The 16,813-nt window shown below is 39.0% G+C and overlaps 1 protein-coding gene across 6 annotated transcripts in view; it reads left to right on the top strand.

Annotated features, from left to right (window-relative positions):
* The window catches only part of LOC125463480 (alpha-1,6-mannosylglycoprotein 6-beta-N-acetylglucosaminyltransferase B), an 875,834-nt gene extending 859,235 nt beyond the window's left edge, over window positions 1-16,599 (top strand). For 5 of the 6 annotated variants that reach the window (XM_048554765.2, XM_048554763.2, XM_048554762.2 and 2 more), the window contains 3 exons: window positions 7,442-7,516; window positions 10,260-10,537; window positions 15,519-16,598. In XM_048554765.2, the coding sequence (XP_048410722.1) occupies window positions 7,442-7,516; window positions 10,260-10,537; window positions 15,519-15,717 (552 nt within the window). In that variant the 3' untranslated portion in view covers window positions 15,718-16,598. Of the gene's footprint in view, window positions 1-7,441; window positions 7,517-10,259; window positions 10,538-15,518 lie in introns of all 6 variants that reach the window. The other variant, XM_059653747.1, reaches the window with a different exon arrangement.
* The last annotated feature ends 214 nt before the right edge of the window (window positions 16,600-16,813 follow it).

Here is a 16,813-nt window from a genome sequence, read left to right as displayed (position 1 = left end):
GGTTACCTACAGTTGGTTAAATCAAAAGAGGGTGAAATGTCTCTTAACATTGCTAAAGAGGTTTTGGGTTTTGAAGATGCTTCCCAAATTTGCAAACAAATTTTAGAAAGACGGAGGAAGGATACAATTTTAAACTTAGAAAGTAGACTAGAATTGGCTTTACCTAGGGATAAGATGAATGCTGACATTGTAAAGGTGTTAGTCAAATGTTTAAATATATCAGAGAAACAGTCAAATGCAGTGGGGTTAGAAAAAATTAAGCTACAAAATAGACGATTGGAGTTAGAACATAAAGAAAGAGAATGAAGATTCCTAGCAGAAGAAAAAGAAAAAGAGAGTTTGAACTTCGAAAGTTGGCAATTAGACTGAATAGCTACCATAAAATTATGGAAATGAAGGTGGACATTAGGCTTAGTGAGGTGGAGACTGATGATGAGCAGGCCCATTGTAGCCAAAGACCTGGTACGGATATGTACAAATATGTCAAAACATTACCAAAATTCAACGAAAAACATGTAGAAGGACTTCACCAGCTTCAAAATCTCACCTTCCCCCACCGCATCCCAAAACCAGCCCTTTTCGTCCCCTCCCCCCACTGCACCACACAACCAGCCCAGCTCTTCCCCTCCCCCCACTGCATCCCAAAACCAGCCCAGCCTGTCTCTGCCTCCCTTACCTGTTCTTCCTCTCACCCATCACTTCCTCCCACCCCAAGCCGCACCTCTATTTCCTACCTACTAACCTCATCCCACCTCCTTGACCTGTCCATCTTCCCTGGACTGACCTATCCCCTCCCTACCTCCCCACCTATACTCTCTCCACCTATCTTCTTTTCTCTCCATCTTCGGTCTGCCTCCCCCTCTCTTCCTATTTATTCCAGAACCCTCACCCCATCCCCCTCTCTGATGAAGGGTCTAGGCCAGAAACATCAGCTTTTGTGCTCCTGAGATGCTGCTTGGCCTGCTGTGTTCATCCAGCTCCACACTTTATTATCTTGGATTCTCCAGCATCTGCAGTTCCCATTATCACTGATAGAAGCCTTTCTCATTTTCTTTGAGAAATTGGCTAACCAGATGAGATGGCCAGAGGCTATGTGGGTAATGTAAATTCAGACCAAGGCCAGCGAGTTGTTTGCAGCACTGTTAGATGAGATATCAAGAGAATATAAACAAGTAAAACAGGTTATTTTGAGTGCCTACAAATTAGTACCAGAAGCATATAGACACTGGTTCAGAAATGTCAGAAAAGAACCAGGTCAGGCCTATGTCAAGTTTGAAAGAATTAAACATAGCTACTTTGACAGATGGGTGAGAGTATTAAAAATAGAAAAGACATATGAGGATCTTAGAGATTATTCTGTTGGAGGCGTTCAAAAACTCACTTCCAAAAGTGACAACAACTCATATTGAATAACAGAGAGTTAAAACAGTGAGAAGAGCTGCAGAGATGGCAGACGAATACATATTACTACATAAATCGAAATCTAGCTTCTGACAGCAATTTCATTCCGTGAGGGATAAAAATTGGAAAAATAGAGATCCTTCAATGAAAAACAAAAAATAGGTCATACTGGAAATAGTTTACAACATGTGAAAGAAGAAACCCAACAAGGTGAAAAAGGGATGAAAGACCTCAGATGTTTCCACTGTAATAGAGGGGGACACACAGAGTCACAGTGTTGGTGGATTAAGAAAGGCACAGGGAAAAAGGATGTGGTAAAAAGAGGTTAAACCGATGGGATTATTTACGGTAGTGAAGGAAATCCCAAGAGAAGTCAAGGAACTGCAGAAAAGTGCACACCCTAGTCACGGGCTGGATAGTAAGATAGTGCCCAATCACTTCAAAGACTTCACCTGTGTGGGTAAGGTTTACTCAGGAAGAACAAGCGGAGAAGGTAGAGAAGCTAAAATATTGAGGAATATGGAAGCTGGTCTGTCAGTAATAGTATGAGCTGAAAGCATTTGCACTCCTTCTGAAATGTTACCCACAAGAATGATAATCCGTGGGCTGAATGGAGAAAGAATTAGTATTCCCCTGTGTAAGATAAGGCCGGAAAGTCTAATGTAGACAGGGGAAGTGACAGTGGGAGTGATTGAAAGACTGTTTATTCCAGGAATACAGCTTATTCTTAAATGACGTAGCTGGTTCACAGGTGAGAGAGATGCCTTTGTAGTGGAGAAACCAAAAGAAAACCAGGGAACTGAGAAGTTAAAAGAAAAATACACTGGAATTTTTTGGACTGTGTGGTGACAAGACTCCACAGCCATAAGCTAAAGCAAGAAGGAAAAACTAAAGAGAAAGACAAAGGAGTGTGGTCCAGTTAGCTGACACCCTGTTTGATGAGATGGTAAAAGAAAAGCCTAAACAGGTAGAGGATCAGGCAGAGGTGTTTAGTTCTGAAAGAATAGGGGAGTTACAACAAAAAGATGAGACAATAAAAGATTTATATCTTCAAGCTTACTTGGAAAAGGAATCAGCATATATTTCAGAATTTTATTATCTTAAGAATAGAATCCTAAGGTGGAAATGGAGACCTTGGGCAGGTTAGTGCAGAGTAGATATGGGCGGAAGTTCATCAGGTTGTTTTGCCAGTAGCATACAGACAGGAAGTATTGTGGTAGCACACAAATTACATGTAGAAGGTTATCTAGGAGTGAGGAAGAATCAGGCTAAAAAACAAACTCATTTTAATTGGCCTGAATTACAGAAAGGTGTGTTGAATTTTGCCATACCTATCACATGTCAAATGGTAGGAAAGCCGCAGGCAGTAATAAAACTAATGATTTTGATGCCAATTCCTGCATGTGAAGAACTTTTCATGTGGGTTTTGATTGATTGTGTAGGTGACCTCCCTAAAACCAACAGAGGGAACCAGAATTTGCTAACCATAATAGATGTGTCTACCAGATTCCCAGAAACAACTCCATTATGGAATGTCAAGACAAAAAAGTTTGTGGAGGAATTGTTTGCTTTCTTTACCCAGGGAGATTCAGTTGGACTTAGGGCCCAAATTTACTGCCAAATTATTTAAGGAAGTCATGGTTAGTTTAGGCATCCAACACTTTAAATAAATTGTGTACCATCCTGAATCCCAGGGAGCATTGGAAAGGCGGTATAAGACCCTAAAGACCATGCTGAGGATTTATTGCCAGAATTACCGAATGATTGGGATCCCATTTATATTGCTTGCTGTTAGACATGCTCCGAATGAATCACCTCTTGATCAATGAATCTTATCTTGATCCCACAAGGAATCAAAGGCTACAGGGAGAGTGCAGGGAAGTGGAACTGAAATGCCCATCAGCCATGATTAAATGGTGGAGTGGACTCGATGGGCTGAATGGCCTTGCTTCCGGTCTTATGGTCTAACTCTGTTTACTCCATTTGGATTGATATTCGGACATGAAGTAAGAGGGCCTTCAAAATTAATTAATGGAAGGTTGATAGGTCAGACGCCAGAAATCAGATAATGTATCTGTGGTGAAAAAGATTAAACAGAGTAGGTAAATTAGCTAGACAACATGTGAAGGTGGTATAGTAGCTAATAAGACAAGAAGCAGATAAGAAATCCAAAATTTGTACATTTGCCCATGGAGATAAATTATTAGTATTATTATCAGTGGTAGGAGATTCCTTCAAAGCAAGGTTTAGTGGTCCCTATCAGAGTGGGAAGAAATTAAGCCAGATTAATTATCTGGTAAAGATCCTAGATAAGGAAAAAAATTATCATGTATGTCATGAACATGCTGAAACCTTAGTATGACAGGGACGGAGAACTGGAGAAACATGCATTAGGTACTATCACTCAGAGTGAGGAATCAAATCTAGATGATTTGGGTTTTGATGTGCCTCAGAATAATTTGAATAAAGAGGAAGTTCTTAAAGAATCAGGTGGGTAGTAAGATCTCTCTCTCAGGAACATAGAACTGAATTGAAAGGCTTGTTGCAGCACTATGAAGGCACATATATAAATAGAATAGGGAGGACTAATGCTATAGAACATGTTATAACAACACAACACCCCTACAGACTTAATCCTCACAATGCAGCACAGGTACAGAAGGAAATGGAAGTGATGCTCCAAGAGGACACCATCAAACTGGATCATAGTGAATGGAGTTTGCTGATCATGTTGGTTCCCAACCGTGGTGGTCCTCAACGATTCTACATAGATTATTGTAAGTTCAATACCATGTCTAAGTCAGGCTCATATCCAATGCCAAAGCTGGAGGACTGCATGGAAAAAGTAGGATGAAACCACTGACACCACAAAGTTGGACTTACTTTGTGGCTACTGGGAAGACCTTTGCCAATGATAGCAAAAGAAGTTTCTGCTGTTGTAATCCCAAATGGGCTATATCAATTTAAAGTAATGGCCTTTGGGAATAAGAATGCACCAGCCTCATTTGAAAGACTTATGAATGGAGTTTTGGCAGGATTGATTAATGGTGCCATCTATATAGATGACTTTATGATCTTTAGCCATTCATGGACAGATTAAATGGCACATTTGCAGAGCTCTTTGAGACACTATGGAAGGCAAAGCCAATCATAAATTTGGCAAAAAACAGAATTTGCGAAGGCAGAAATGACGTTCTTCAGGCACAACATTGGACTCACATAGATGACTGCAAGGAGCATGAAGACGAAGGCCATTGAGGAATTTCCAAGACCATCCTCAAAGAAAGAGGTTGCTATGATTTTTGGGACTGAGTGGATTCTACAGGACATTTGTACCAAACATTGTTGCTGTGACAGCACCACTGACAAATTTGTGAAAGAAGAACATGAAATTCCTTTGGACAGACCAATACCAGGATGTGTTTGCAACTTTAAAAGTAGTGTTAACCACCACACCAGTTTAAATCACACCAAATTCCTTGAACCCTTAAGTCACTATTGACACAGGTGATGTAGGGGTTGGAGCTGTGTTGTTACAGGATGTTGATTGTGGAATTGAAAGGCCAATTGGTTGTTTTTCAAAGAAACTCAATATTCACCAAAGAAAATATTCAATCCTTGAGAAAGAGTTATTGAGTTTGGTGCTGGCATTAAAACATTTTAATGTTTATGTTGCAAACTATGTAACAGAGATAATTGTGTACACCGATCGCAAACATTTGACATTTTTGGAAAGATTTGAAGATAAGAACACTAAGACTATTTCATTGGAGTCTTGTGTTACAAGCTGGAAATTTGCAGATTTTACATGTTGTGGTTCATAAAAATGTCATTGCAGATGTGTTATCATGGGTTTAAGAGGAAAATGTGTATATAAGATAGAAACGGTAGTGTTCAATGTTATATACATGAATACAGAATTAGCATGAACCTTGTAACTCTAGACTAATGACCAATGTATCTACTAGTAATGGTGTTAAAATTTAGAGGAAAAAATGAAGCCATCTTTTCATAATGAGGAAATCGTTGGCTCTCACAGAATTGTCTAAGCTTCTCGTAAAACCATCATCTGTCTAAAGGGACAGCTGCCCTCTTAGCTAATAGTTCTGATACAAGAATTTGACGGAGAAAGGCGATCCTGATTTGAGAACAGCAGAGAAGGCACTGAACATTCTGGAAGATGTATTCTGGCTGTAATTTCAAGAAACTAAGTTTTAAGTTGCTTTTATTAGTTTTGTTTATATAAGTGGTAATTTGTATTTATTGGAACAGCATACCATTAGAATTTTGTTCTATTCGGGAATAGTTAATATTTGGGGGAATTGTTCAGTTTGTTTGTAGTTCTGTAAATTTGTTCACTGTTAGAGTTAAATAAATAAATAGTTACTTTTGGATTGTAGAGTGATTGTAGAGTTCATTTCTTTTAACCTTTCCTTTATAACAGATTGGGGGTGAGTGGCAAGCTATACCACTTTACACACTTCCTTTAACAGATTACGAGGCAAGGCAAGCCTCTCTGTGGTGTTTCAGTTTTAGTTATCAGAAGATAGTCAACCTCCACTTCATAATAAAATGTGATAACAAGGTGTAGAGCTAAATGAACATAGCAGGCCAAGCAGCATCAGAGGTGTGGGAAAGCTGAAGTTTCGGGCCTAGACCCTTCTTCAGAAGCTCATTTTCTGAAGAAGAGTCTAGACCCGAAATGTCAGCTTTCCCGCTCCTCTGATGCTGCTTGGCCTGCTGTGTTCATCCAGCTCTGTGCCTTGTTATCTCAGATTCTCTAGCATTTGCAGTTCCTACTATTTGCACAATAGTATGTGTTGCCTTACTCGCAAATATATAGGCTAAGATTTAATAATGCACCCATACAGCTCTGGTACTTTTTAATCTTTGTTTATATTGTCCCTTGCCATGCTGTATAACAAACAACTGTCTATTTTCTCCATTACATAAGTACCATCCTTCGACAAAGTATCAATGTTGTGAATATTTGAATGTAAGAGTGAGGAAATTTGGATTATAATCTTGAATTGGTCCATAACTAAACAAAAAAAGTCCAAAATGTCTTCATATATAACTTCCAGTTTGATCCCGGAAAAGTATTTGAATCATGTCTACAATACAATAAGATACCCATCACACTACATTATGACATGTTAATGAACATTTACATATATTAGTTCTAGGGCAGAGACGCATTTCATTCTCTATGATCCATTAAGAAAATATATGGTAGCCTTGGGACACTTCACTCTTAAATAGTTGAATGGTTATGTAGTCAAGTAAGGAAATAAAGTTGCTTTCTTCTTTACTTGAAAAATATTCTGCAATAAAGGAAGTATGAGCATTACTTAGATCAGATTTTTTTTTTAATTAGCAATCTCCAGGAAACTGCAAGAAATTCAAGCACTGTTAGACAGATATTTCAGCAGCAAGCTGCAATATCTCAGTGCCAAATCAGTATATCACCAGTGCAATACAATAGTCCAAATATTCCTTACATTCTTTTAATTTCAGTGAAGACTGATATTTAAAAGATTTGTAACATATCTGTGCATTTTAACACATCAATATTCATGTGGCTGTAATAATGTTGTAAAATGGCAGCTAAAAGTCGAGGAATACAAGGCAAGCAAATTTAATTTAAGAAATCTAATTCATTCTGGTTTGGCTCAGCAGCCATTATGTATCTGTCTGATGGTGTTAGGCAGAAATGATGTGATGGAGCTCGTTGCCTAGGGTATTGAAGTGAAAAGAGTTCATTATATTTCACTCAAATATACAGGACCATAATTGAGAACTCTCTATTTCAGGATATGCTTCAATTATTGAAAAATGTCTAATGCTGACATAGGAAAAATTTCTATTTATTAATGCTGAGCAAATTTATTCACATATTGCAGTGGGATATTTGTAAATGTAGCTCAAGGTGTAAATTGGAAAATTAATTACATGCCTTAGTATAATTAAATGTGGTTGTTTTAAATATAGTATTTATCCGATTGTTTTTGCCTGTTATATATCATTTTATGCTGATTAGGTTGAACCTTATCTTCCATATGAATTTACTTGTGAAGGGATGCTGGAGCGTGTCCATGCCTACATCCAATACCAGGTATGTCAATCAAGTTTGCTGTTTCTCCTCACTGGTCACTCTCCTCATGCTGTACTTTGTCAGGCGTCAGTCTTCTTATTATCATTGCCAGTGGCTTTGTTTTCATATCAAAGCAGCCCAATCTTTGGTATAGAGGCATTATCCGCAAGAGTAGAACACATCATCTACAAAGCCTTGAATAAGAAATTAAAAAGAAAAAGTATTTTTCCAAGCATCTTCTTCATTAATGTTCCAAATGTTACATGTAAACATACCATATTATGCATGAGTAAAATAATCTCATCAGTTAAATTGTCATTCTCTGTTTGATCAGTCACACGAGTCTTTAAAAGGAAGTATACATAAATGCATTTATAGTAATTTCATCATTATTTGTTTGTATTTTGTTGACACTCATTAATCCTCTCCCACATTCCCTACTGAACAGCATGAACACTTCATTTCCTTTCACAATGGACAACGATGCAATTTTTTACAAGCCTTTAACAATGCTGCTTCTAAAATGGCTGCTGAGTGTGCAAGCATGTGATCTGGGCTTGAAGTCAGTCACTGCTTCTTTAGTGTTGAGCTACCCTGGGCAAACAATGATGTTTCCTTTTAGCGACAACATTGGTTTTACAAAATCATCAAATAGAATTTGGTGACCATATTGTTTTCCATAAAATGAGTGTGAATGTTAAATGGCAAGTTCAGAGACTGCCGCCTCCCCCCCTCCGCAAGAATTATCTTCCTGTTTACATTTTGCCAGTCTATCATATGATCCAAGGATGTTAAAGAAATCAAATTGTGTGATATTTTTCAGTACCAGAAAGTGGCACGCTAGAAGTTTATCTTTTCACAAGTTTAGATTAGGAAAATAGAGTTTGCCCAAATGAAATTTTATGTGCTAAGTAATTGTACCAAAGAAGTTTCTACAGTTTTACTTACCAAGGAGTAAAATGTCTTCTGTGATGCCTGTGACTCATCTTTGTATTTGAATTTAGCAAAGATGTCTGATCATTACAAAAAAATGACAAAAGCTTCAGAAAGTGTTAGGATGCCTTGAGCTAGCAATCTGCCAGAGTGCAATTCCACAGATGATAGGTTTTCCCTTGGAATACAGCACCCCCTTGCTTTGGATCTGAACAATAACATTGATAAACATGAGATGGCTGTCCAGTGTGGGCAGGTTTTGTAACCTGCAACTGTTTGAAGTCATTATTGTATTAAAAGTTTGAACTTATTATTAAAAACACTATCCAAGTTAATTTGAATTTGGAGTAAAGTTTACAGTTGCTGAAATGTATATCACAATATATGGTAGGTCACAGGCTTCATACTGAATGTATGTTATCAATTCCAGTGAAAATTCAACTATGTCAACTTTAATACCATTGCAGGAAGATATAACATAATGGGCAAAATAATTTGTGTAAATGTACCTACTCCCTAAAGTCAACAAGAATGGAAACATGGTTAACAACAATCACAAAGGCAAAAACATTTTACATCCAGGTAGCACCAACTAACCAACTAAAGCATCCCAAGGTGCTTTTTGTAGTGTTATAGAATAAAATTTGACACCAAGTCTCATATGGAGATAATATGATAATGTTTAATAAGCTTAATGTACTTTAAAGCTGTAAGGATCAAATAGACATCCAATAGAGGCGCAATTACGTCAGAGGTCAGAACTGAAGACATAAGGTTCAAGATCTTGGACAGTTGTAATGCTGATTGAAGTTACAGAAGTAGGAAGATGGGGGGGTAGCATAGAGGAATTTGAAAAGAATGATGTGAATTTCTTTGAAAAAGTGCATCTTGGGCTAGAAACTAATGTAAATCAATGAATCAGAAGTTAAAGGAAAAAGAAAACAAGAGTGCATTTAATATCTCTTGTTGTTAAGAATGTTCTGGTGTGATCATCAGTTAACTTTCCCATGTTTAAGAGACCATAAAACTGTGAGACATGGTGGCTGAAGTAGGTTATGCAACCCAGTGAGTCTGCTCCACCATTCAGCAAGATCATGGTTGATTTGATAATCCTCAATTCCTGCCTTTTTCCCATAACCCTTGTTTCCCTTACTGAATAAAACTCTATCTCAGCCTTAAATACACTCAATTACCCAGCCTCTGCATCTCTCTGCAGTAAATAATTCCACAGATTCCCTAACCTCTGAGAGAACAAATTCCTCCTCATCTCTCTGTCCTAACTGTGCAGCTCCTTACTCTGAGATTATAGCCCCTGTTCCTAAACTCTTCCTGCAAGGGAGAAACAACCTCTCCGCATCCACACTGTCAATCCTGGCAGGAATACTTGAAAGAAAAAGATCACATTATCCGTCCTAAATCATACTCTTAATAGTTTACAGAGTCACTGCACTTGAAGATGGTCTCCACTCTAATTCTGCGTACTTCAACCCACTAGCCCACCCAGGTTATTAATAGCTGATTTCAGCCCCATCCATCGGTTGCTCAGTTCAGCCTACTCTAGGAATTTGGTTTTCATGCCTACTTTGCAGTCTGCAATAGGATCAAATGAGCAAATCAAGTGAAGATGTTATGATTCTGTATGGCACACAGTTTTCTACCACTTCCCTCACGAGATGTGGTGTTCCAACCTCAGGTTGTCCCCTCACTGAGGTGAAGTTTTAAAGCAGTATTTGCTGATTACCTTTTAATATCCAATTTAGTTTCCTAATGAAAGATACCTAACTATGAGAACCTATGAACCAATGCCATTTTTTCTTCTTTCTTGTAACAGGATCTGTGCGACACGGTATTTCTGTCGTGGCCTCAGAAACTTGCACGGCATTTCTCACCCTCACCTAATGCCACAAATCAAATCACATTTTCTCGAAATGTCATTGGACTTTTCTGGTCTCCAAATGCCACCAAGGTGCTCACCTGGCCTCCTGTAAGCTCAATGCGATTCCAAGTATCAGCAACTGCACAATCTTGTACAAATGCCTGTCAAGAGCATGGACTCATCTGTGAACCAACATTCTTCCAGTTTGTCAACAATAAGGCCATCTTTGATAAGTAAGATTTTCTTTCCTTATCCATCTATAAAGTCTGGAATTTTGGACATTTCAAGCAAATAATGCTAAGAATGTGTTAGAATGAAAACTCAACATCAATCCTTCATAGCTGTGCCAGAATTATTATTTTCAGAGAAAATAAAAGTGAGTCAAAAATGCAAATAAGACCATTTCTCTATATCAATCTATTTATGTTTAATCTCTTATGATAGTAAGACAGCTTGATTTATAGCTTGGGTTCAGTTGTAGCTAAGAAAACATTTCAAGAGCCACATTTGCTCTGATACCCCAAGGCAGGGAGCAAGGAAGTGTACTAGGTTCCTCTGCCTACTCATTTTTCAATTGTTTTGCTGTTTGCATTGTCCAGTTCTCATATTGTGAATGACTGCTTGAATAAGGTGTGAAAGAGCTGATCTTTCTCAGCAAACTGAATTCCAGCAAGAGGCTACACAGAGTAAAACAGAGCAGGGGAATTGATTTTGCAATCAATAAAATCCAACATGAGCAGCATGCATTGTCAGAGTGAAATGTAAATGTATTTGAAAAGCTTTGACGCCATTTAGTGCTAAGAGTGCTGAGAAGTTGAATGGCCACAGTGATACGTATGCTAAGAGAAAGAACTTGCATTAATGTAGGATTTTTCACAACTGCTGATTATCTCAAATAATTTTTACAGGCAATCTTTTGCAAGGTAGTCACTGTAGAATTGTAAGAAATCCAGTAGCCAATTTTGTGGACTGCAGTCTCTCAAATCTGAATAGTGATAATGACCAAATAATCTGCTCTTTTGGATTGAGCTATAAATATTGTCCAGGGCATTGAGGATAATCCCCTGGTCTTTTATAAAATAGTGTTATGGAAACCTTCAGATCGAACTAACCCCTTTCAAGGGTTGCAGGTGAATTTGCCCCCAGAGCATCTGGAAAAAAATCATTGGAGTGACCAATCAGAGAATGGCCATCTCCATGAATAGAAATGAGAGATTAAGTGAGGAGCTACTCTTTCAAGCTTAGACTGATTCTTTCCCATTCCAGCTTCTGACAGATTCATTGGTGAATGAATGCAGGAAAGAAATAGTCTATGATTGTAAAAGCAGCGAGTGTGTGCACAAGTGATGACAGTGAGAGTGTCGTCTTGGGAATATTCTCCCATATAGTGGGAACTAGAGCTTTTGCCAGGAGACATGAGATTGTGGCTTTTGCTGAAAGCCAAGGCTTTTGCTTAGCACAGGAGAGATGGTCCCTTAGGTCAGGAGATTTGTTTGCTGAGGGGGTAGAAGCAGCTCCAAGAGAGGTTGGAGAGTGATTGAAGAATGGGGCTCCAACAGGTTTGGGTGTGAAGAATGTTGCAAGAAAAGTGAAGAAGGAAGGAGCAAGGCCTGGTGTGGTAGGATTTAACTGCAAGAAGAGTGGGATGCAAAAGCGGCAGACAAAGAGGGCAGTATGACCGAGGAGTGAGGGGTGAAGAGACAAGCTGCAAGGGCCAGAGAGAGGGAAGACTGCAAGGAGTGGACAGCTGGCTGCAAAAGGATAGAGAACAGTTCTAAACCTGTCACCAAAGGAATTCTCTGGGAATAAGGAGCCAAGAAAGCTGAGGTAATTAATTCCTTGTAAATGTAATTGGAATCACTAGCGTTAGGCTGCAGAAATTCAGGAGCTTTTTTTTGTGGGAAAATGTAATAGGTGCTATAGTAACAAATGTATTTGTGTCAATTATTAAATTTAAATCTACAACACTGTTTTAAAAAAAAGTAACCACTGCCTAGCTCAAAAGTCTCGTTTTTATGTATTTGTAACTAAGATGTGGTAGTGGTGACCTCATCAGTCTAAGGAGGATATAATTAGGACAAGGACTATTTCTTTGCAGAACTGTGTGTCAGTTATTTTGCAAAAATGTTGCTAACTTTATACCTGTTCCCTTGTGTCAATTTGAATAGAGTTAGCTAGAAAACAAATGCTTTTTCTGTGTGTTGTGGCTCAAAGTTCAATGGAAGGTTGATCATTTTTGAGGAAATTGATGAACTCTTCTAACTCTGTTTCAGTGTGAGACAACATAGAGTCATAGAGTCATACAACATGAAAATAGACCTTTTTGTCCAATCAGTCCGTACCAACCATGTTCCAAACTAAACTAATCCCACCTGCCAGTGCTGGGGCCATGTCCCTCCAAATCTTTCCAATTCATGAACTAATCCAAGTGTTTTTAAACATTGTAACTGTACCTGCATCCACACTTCCCTTGAAAGATCAGTTCATACGCAATCCACTCTGTGTAAAAGAGACAGTAGGAACTGCCAATGCTGGAGAACCTGAAATAACACAGTGTAGAGCTGGACAAGCACAGCAGGCCAAGCAGCATCAGAGGAGCAGGAAAGCTGACGTTTTGGGTCGAGACCCTTCTTCAAAAATGGGGGAGGGGAAGGGAATACCGAAATAAATAGGGAGAGAGGGGGAGGCAGATAGAAGATGGATAAAGGAAAAGATAGGTGGAGAGGAGACAGACAGGGCAAAGAGGCTGGGTTAGAGCCAGTAGAGATGAATGTAGGTGGGCAGTGAGGGAGGGGATAGGTCGGTCCAGGGAGGACGGACAGGTCAAGGAGGCAGAATGAGATTAGTGGGTAGGAGATGAGGGTGGGGCTTGAGGTGGGAGGAATGGTTAGGGAGGTGGGGACAAGCTGGGCTGGTTTTGGGATGCGGTCGGGGGAGGGAAGATTTTGAAGCTTGTGAAGACCACATTGATACCCTTAATACCGATGTAGAGGAGGCCACAACAGGAACAGCAGTGTAGGGGCAGATGTATCCAACACATCATCTTCCAGTACTTCCGCCATCTGCAATCTGACCCCACCACCAAAGACATTTTTCCCTCACCACCCTTGTCAGCTTTCTGGAGGGACCAGTCTCTCTGTGACTCCCTTGTCTGCTTCACACACCCCTCCAGCCCCACCACCCCCGGCACTTTTCCCTGCAACCGAAGCAAGTACTACACCTGCCCCTATCCCTCCCCCCTCACCCCCATCCCAGGCCCTAAGAAGACCTTCCACATCAAACAGATGTTCACCTGCACATCTGCTTATATTGCATCAGCTGTTCCCCTTGAGGCCTCCTCTACATTGGGGAAACCAAACGGAGGCTTGGGGACTGCTTTGCAGAACACCTACACACAGTTCACAACAAACAACTACATCTTCCAGTCACGAACCATTTCAACTCCCCCTTCCACTATTTGGACGACATGTCCATCCTGGGCCTCTTGCATTGCTGCAATGATGCCACCTGAAAACTGCAGGAGAAGCATCTCATATTTTGCTTGGGAACCCTGCATCCTAATGGTTTCAATGTGGATTTCACCAGCTTCAAAATCTCCCCTTCCCTGATCACATCCCAAAACCAGCCCAGCTTGTCCCCGTCTCCCTAACCTGCCTTCCCACCTCAAGCCCCACCCCCATCTCCATCCACTTACCTCAACCCGCCTCCTTGATCTGTCCATCCTCCCTGGACTGACCTATCCCCTCCCTAACTCCCCACCTACGTTCACCTTTACTGGCTCCAACTCCACCTCTTTGACCTGTCTGTCACCTCTCCATCTATCTTCTCCTTTATCCATCTTCTATCCACCTCTGCCTCTTTTCCTATTTATTTCAGAATTCCCTTTCCCTCCCCCATTTCTGAAGAAGGGTCTCGACCTGAAAGGTCAGCTTTCCTGCTCCTCTGATGCTGCTTGGCCTGCTGTGTTCATCCAGCTCTACACCTTACTATCTCTGTGTAAAAGATTTGCCCCTCATCCTTTTTTAAAACCTTCCGCTATCTCCTTAAAAATATGGCCCCTAGTTTTGAACTTCCTCACCCTAGAGAAAAGACCTTTGTTATTCACCTTGTCTGTGTCATTAATTTATAAACCTCAATAAGGTTGTTACAAATATAAAAGATATTGATAGAATGTGGCTCTATTACCTAATAAACAAAACTCCCAACAATCAAAATATGGCCTTTAAGAAAATCTCAAGAGCTTTTGAAAACAAAATTGTATTGTTTCCTAATAGCTAAACAATCTGATTAGGTCTGAGTCTGTTATTTCATCTGAAAGATACCATCTCTGACAGTTTAGCATTCCTTTGGTACTGCAGTGGATTGCACTGGGATTTGAAACAATGTCCTCATGGCTCAGACATAAGAAAGCTATCAACTGAGCCATGGCTGATATGAACATAAAACAAAGAACTTCACATGCTGGAGATCTGAATTAGAAACAGAAAGTTGTGGAGAAATTCAGCAGTTCTGCGAGTATCTTTAAGGAGAGAAACAGATTCAGTGCTTCACGTCCAATGACCTTTTGTCAGAAAGGCTGAAATATTGAATAAACAAAACTTTGGTTACATTGGCTGCGACAAATTAACAAAAACACATGAGAACTGACCAAAGGACTATGGGCTGAGTACTAGAACTGAGTTGAACTGATACCACAATTAACAGATACTTGGCACATTTGCCAACACTGGGAATATGGATAGCATGAAACCCAAAAGTAAAGCCTTACCAGAGAGTCTGAAAATCAGTATAACATGGATTGGATCTTCACCAGATTTGGAAATAAGAGTGCATTAACGTTGCAGATATTTATATGTGTAAAGAATTAATTATGCATCATTTAGCAGATTTCAGTCTGTTAGTGACTATATTTATCATGTGTAACTTGCTCGTCCCGACCCAAGCCAATGCTGCATGATAGAAATTATTTTCTGAGGTTCATTTTGGAGAGCACTATTCTAAAGATATTTCATTCAAATTACTTTTATTATTATAGTTTACCTCCTTCAGATGTCTCTCGTTGGTCATGAGGTGTGAAGTGGATTTTTTCCATTTTATGCATTACCACAAACTTTTGTTTAAAAAATTATCTTTTCCTTCCAGAAGGATATGGTAAATTATAAATACTATTAAACCCTTGAATTTGATTATGTATTTTTACATTCAATCCAATAGGTTCAATTTTGTCTGTGACAGCATCGAGTCTGAGGCTAACCATCTCTATCCCGCCTTTGAGGAAATCGCTCAGGACTGTTACCTTCAGAAGCAGATCCTGCTGTTCAGTTGTGCAGGCCATCATCCAAAATATAGACGGCTCTGTCCCTGCAGAGACTTTCGCAAAGAACAAGTGGCACTCTGTAAAGGATGTTTGTGAGCTTTTGAGCTGTTTAAACATGAAGACTGGTAAAAAAGAAATTTGAATCTCCTAATGATGTAATGACCCATCAGCGCTTCCAGCCAATCCAAGAACCATATGATGGACACATTTCTCCAAGAGAAATAGTGAAGAAATTGAGGAAATTCTCCAAGAGTACTCCCACACAGGTTACTTTGATAAAAGAACAGGAAAATTATACTTTAACAGGCCATATCGAACCTGTGATCTAGTTTTGTTTCTTCAAGTGTTTGCTTTTGTTGCATGCAAATAAAAAGTCCATGTGAACTCGTTTTTAACTTAAATACCTCCATGTTTAAACACTGTTTCAGACTGCTCCTATGGTTATCGCTGGTTCAGAATAAATATTTGTGTCAAGAATCAACAGTTCCTTATTATTAAATATACCTATAGATCCGTTTATTTTAGGGTATTCTTTCTATAAGTTTTGTTCTATTTGTTACATGCACAATGGTATAGAACACAATGATACCAACGGTAACTTTTTTTGGATTCGGTGCAAAAGTACAACTCAAATATTCGGTTAATATAAATTTGCTTTTTATTCTCCATGCATTTTATTCGGGACAAATAAGTTGATGCAACAATATTACAAACTCTAATATTTATGAAGTTCAAGGTGATTTGTTGCTCAATTGCTGCAATTTTACATCATAAAGCCCTGGAGGGGTAAAAGTGCCAGCTTCTGAATAAATCTGAATGACAACAAAATGCCGTACATAATCAATCTCTTATTTCTAATAACACAATGTGGAAAAATGTTTGGTAGAAGTGATCAAAATCAATTTCTCAAATGAGTTAGCTACAACATTTCACCATTGTTTCATTGAGAATTCCTCTAAACATGTTCATAAATATGAAATAAACTAATAAAAGCTTGTTGATTGATAATTATTAATGACTGATATATTCAAAATGCAAACATGCTCTTGCAAAGTTTGCATCATTTTATTTTGTGGCCTCTGAAAATAATATCTTTGTATAAGATAGCAAAGTATCTTGTAGTATTGGAGCGCTGAGATGAAAATTTCAATGATATTAAAATTATACTGTTGGAAAATAATTATGAATGGTC

This window comes from Stegostoma tigrinum, chromosome 22 (genome assembly GCF_030684315.1).
Source record: "Stegostoma tigrinum isolate sSteTig4 chromosome 22, sSteTig4.hap1, whole genome shotgun sequence".
NCBI lineage: Eukaryota > Metazoa > Chordata > Chondrichthyes > Orectolobiformes > Stegostomatidae > Stegostoma > Stegostoma tigrinum.
This window is presented reverse-complemented; position numbering and strand designations above follow the sequence as displayed.